This window comes from Malus domestica, chromosome 16 (genome assembly GCF_042453785.1).
Source record: "Malus domestica chromosome 16, GDT2T_hap1".
NCBI lineage: Eukaryota > Viridiplantae > Streptophyta > Magnoliopsida > Rosales > Rosaceae > Malus > Malus domestica.
In genome coordinates this window covers 26,045,219-26,049,544 of record NC_091676.1, presented here as the reverse complement: position 1 = coordinate 26,049,544, position 4,326 = coordinate 26,045,219, and the positions used below count along the sequence as shown (strand labels likewise).

Sequence of the window (4,326 nt, the reverse complement as noted above, 5' to 3'; positions counted from 1 at the left end):
TTGTTGGAGCATGATACATGGAAGACTTGTGCTGTTTGAACTTGTATTTCTCACAGAACTTGTCCATGAGTCGGTTGGAGAACTGTTTTCCATTGTCAGTGATGATGTGAAGGGAAAATTATGAGTTTAACACATGGGATTTCTAAATGACTAGCATGCATATACAATTCAAAATTTATATACATGAGCAACGGAAGCAATTTATCAAATAATATCAAAGCTATAGTCATGCAAATCCCCTTCAAGGTTCATAGCTTTATATATAATGCATCTAAAACATTCAAGTAAAGAACTAAGTGAAAGTTTAGATCTATACCTCTTGATCTTGATTTTAGACCAAGGATGGACCACCTCCAAGTCCTTTGCTCCTTGAAATCCTTGAGCCTAGCCTCCCTCCTTGCCTCCTCCACTTTGTTAGTAAGAGTGCTCCAAGGTTCTCCTTTAGTCTCCAAAGGAGAAGACCTCTAAATATCCACACCCACTAGTGTAGTGAGATGGATGGAGGAATAACCAAAAGGGTGAAAAATTGTTAGCTAAAACACCCTCAAGGTGGCCGGCCTTTTGTGGTTTTTAGAGGAATGTTTCTTTTGCCTCTTTGTTGTTTTAAAACACACAAAAAACCCTAAGGATTAAAACTCTATAAAGTTCCTTATATAGACAAAAAGAAACCTAGTCAACAACTTGACTAAATATCTCTCCCAAACCCTTTAAGTGGCCGGCCCTTTTGTGTTTGGTTTGGGCTTTGGGCTTTTATTATTTCAAGTCATCCTATGCTTGAATAAAAGCCCAATGGGTTTAGGCCCAATGGGCCCAATAAAACCCGAACATTTCTTTAAGCCCAAAACGATCTTTATCACTTTTATGATTTCTTTCAGACTGTCTAAATTAATCACAACACTTAATTAATCCAATTAATTATTCCTTCATCCATTAATTACTCACTACAATAGTGTGTCGGTGTACAATCATTTTAGGTTCTAATTAGCAAGGCAGTGAGGTGATTGACATCAATCCAATTGATTATATTTAATCCAATCACTTAGTGAATTAAAACTTCCTTTTGATTCACCTTTCTTCTTTGATGACTACATTTAATCATCTAGAAGAACTCACAAGCTATGAGTGACATCTAACCATATGTCATAGCTACCCAAGCTAATGTAGAAGTTGTTCAGAGAACCTATTCAGTTGGAATTACAATGTAATTCGATCATTCTCTAAAACAATACTCTCAATCACATTACTAGGGTATGGATATATAATGTTAAACCCCTAATGTGATTATTCCTTCTTATATGATTCAATTGAGTCGTATAGGAACGCTTTCCTTTATTACGCTCGATACTTCGGCCGAAGATTCCCGAATCATATCTTAGAGTATTCTTCCTCTCTTATCGAGGATTAGAGATTCCTAGTTGCGCATTCACTTGCCTTCATGACTAAGTGGCTTAACCCGAATTATGCCGTGGACATCCGCGAATGGGGTGACTTTGACACAATCAAAGATTAAGTACTTAGCCACAAGACAACGACGATGCCTCAGGTCAAAGGACTATTTACATTATTCCAACCATTAGAGTTACTTGCTTGACATGTGAGTAGACCTCCATGCAAGTACTCTCATTCGATTGTGTTCAGTGAACTCATTCCCTTAATGAGCACCTACATACTTGTCTTAGTGTCACTACACAAATGGGATGAGACTTTCCATTCTTCCATTTGAAGCGGACACAGTATGTACCGGTCTAAGCATTGTCAGTATCCCTCCAACAATCCAATGACCAGGAACCTTTTTGGACATAATGGTTATATGAAGAAGGTCTCTGTAGTCTAACATCATTAGATTACTTCTTCAATCGATCCATTGTCCATAGATTCATTAATTAGGACATATATCGTTGATTGAGATAGTCCTAATTAGTATCTTTGCCATTTGATGTATAAGAGTCATCCATACATCGATTCATTTGTCCTGAAAGGTTTCTTCCAAAGATTGACTTTCAGGGCATATTTCCAACATGATGTAGCTAGGTACACCATATAAGTGGATGATATGCTCCTTGATGAAACGGACGACAGTTTCCTTCTTGACTTCCCTTAGAGGTATGGCTTCAGCCCACTTGGAGAAGTAATATGTTGCAGCTAGGATGTAAGCTTCTCCTGCAAATGACTTTGGTGCAATCGGCCCTACGACGTCTAATTCCCAGGCATTGAATGGCCATAAAGTAACTGTAGTGTGTAATGGTTCAGGCGGTTGATGTATGAAGTTGGCATGGAATTGGCAGGCATGGCCAGTAGTAACCCATTCTTTTGAGCTGGAATGTAGTTGTGGTCTAGAATGATGCGCTCCGCATAAGCTTGAGTGTGCTTCTTCCATGGCTTGATCGGCTTTTTCCTCACCTAGGCATCTCAGAAGTACTCATTCAAAAGAGCATCGGTAGAATGTTCTTTTGTAGTAGAGAAAACGAGGCGCTCATCTGCGTATTTTGGAGTGGTGTCTAGGATCATTTGGAAGCTTTCCATGTTCCAAGTAGTCGATTAACAACTTTTTATTCTTTAACGTCGACTAGGAGTACTGAGATGACATTTGTATCATCTAATAACATTTCAGTGAAGAGCAGGATCACCCATCTTTGGCAAACTAGCACGTCTGTGGCTTCGTCTTCTCTTAGTGTCATACTCAAGGCTAGGTTGGTGAGAGCATTTGCCATTTGATTTTCTTTTCTTGGCACATGTTCTAGTGTCACGGCCTGGAACTTTTGTAACAGTTGAGTTGCCAGCCAGAAGTATGGGACGATATCATATTTCCTCGCCTCATATTCTGTTAAGAGTTGATTGATTATGAGCTTGGAGTCGCCATATACCTCAAGGGCTGTGATTTCTATGTTGATCGCCATTTGGAGCCTGATGATCAGTGCTTGGTACTCAGCGACGTTGTTAGAGCATAATTTGCTTAGTTGGAAGGAATAGGGTAGTATTTTCCTTTGTGGCGACATGAATACTACTCCTGTCCCCACTCCGTCTGCTCGTATAGATCTGTCGAACAACATCATCCATGTTGGGAAGATGTCGATGTAGAACACCTCCTCATCAGGCAAGTCGTCTGAGATTTTCCAATTAGTTGGGATTAGGAGATCGGCAAGGAAGTCTGCTAGCGCTTTTCCCTTGATGGCTTTAGCTGGGACGTAGATGATCTCATACTGCTTAAGAAGTAACGCCAATTTAGTGAGTCACCTTGTCAAGACTGGTTTGGACATGATGTATTTGACCGGGTCAGCTTTAGCAACTAGGTCGATGGTGTAAGCAAGCATGTAATGCTTAAGCTTTTGGATGGCGAACACCAAGGCAAGGCACATCTTTTCTATTGGGGAGTAGTTCAACTCAGCGCTGGTGAGAGTTCGATTGAGGTAGTAAAGTGCTCTTTCTTTTTGGGATTCATTTTCTTGTGCCAAAAGTGCTCAAACTGAACTTTCCTGAGTAGCGAAGTACAATATGAGCTGCTTCCCGAGCACAGGCGCCCCCAGGATAGGTGGACTTCATAAATACTTTTTATGCTTTCAAAAGATTTGTGGCATGCTTCGTCCCATACGAATGAAACATCTTTGTTCATGAGTCGCCTGAACGGTTGATAATGCCCTGCAAGGTTGGAGATGAAACGTCTGATGAAGGCTAGCCGTCCTTGTAGACATTTTAGCTCATGTATGTTTCTTGGCTTAGGCATGCTTTGAATGGCTTTGATCTTTGATTGGTCCACTTCAATGCCACGGTGCTTGACAATGAAGCCGAGGAAATTTCTAGAGGTGACGCCAAATGCACACTTTAACGAGTTGATCTTGAGGTTGTATTTTCGTAGCCTTTCGAACTCTATTCATAAATCCTTTAAGTGATCTGATCTTTTCTTTGTCTTGACCACCACATCATCTACGTAACATTCTACGTTTTTGAAGGATTATTTTGTGAAAACATGTTCATTTAAGCAACATCTATAAACATGCAATTAACAATTAAAGGCGGAATCATGCTTGCATGCACTTAAAAACAAAACATTACCCATGAAATTCAAAGCCTAGTAGATTGGTGAACCAAAACTCAACTCAAAACAAAGTGAGTTGAAATTATATACCTTTGTAGATTCCGCTTTGCATAAGCAAAGGCTAATCACCCAAAGAGAGGGCCTTCATTCCTTGCATCTAAAATCTATGGATTTGGATGGAAGAATAGGTTTCTCCAAGTTCCCAAAATTGAGAACCTCTAAGTCTCTTCACCAAGGTTAGATTGGAGAAGAAATGAGTGACCTTGGAGTAGTGGAATTGCTAGATGCACCCT

At 40.0% G+C, this 4,326-nt stretch overlaps 1 protein-coding gene across 1 annotated transcript; it reads right to left on the bottom strand.

Moving 5' to 3' along the window:
• Nucleotides 1–2,196: 2,196 nt before the first annotated feature.
• LOC139193085 (uncharacterized) lies at nt 2,197–3,356 on the bottom strand. Its single transcript, XM_070816045.1, has 3 exons — nt 3,270–3,356; nt 2,577–3,200; nt 2,197–2,400 (listed from the first exon to the last, which is right to left on the bottom strand). The coding sequence occupies exons 1-3, from the start codon at nt 3,354–3,356 to the stop codon at nt 2,197–2,199; spliced, it is 915 nt and encodes a 304-aa protein (XP_070672146.1).
• Nucleotides 3,357–4,326: the final 970 nt, after the last annotated feature.

What these genes read in the sequence shown, in the direction of transcription:
- LOC139193085 (XM_070816045.1), bottom strand. Translation starts at nt 3,356, where the DNA reads ATGTGCCTTGCCTTGGTGTTCGCCATCCAAAAGCTTAAGCATTACATG. An exon ending in TAGTTGCTAAAGCTGACCCG is followed by an intron (nt 3,201 to 3,269) that starts GTCAAATACATC and finishes CTTCTTAAGCAG; the next exon opens with TATGAGATCATCTACGTCCC. An exon ending in ATGATACAAATGTCATCTCA is followed by an intron (nt 2,401 to 2,576) that starts GTACTCCTAGTC and finishes TGAGATGCCTAG; the next exon opens with GTGAGGAAAAAGCCGATCAA.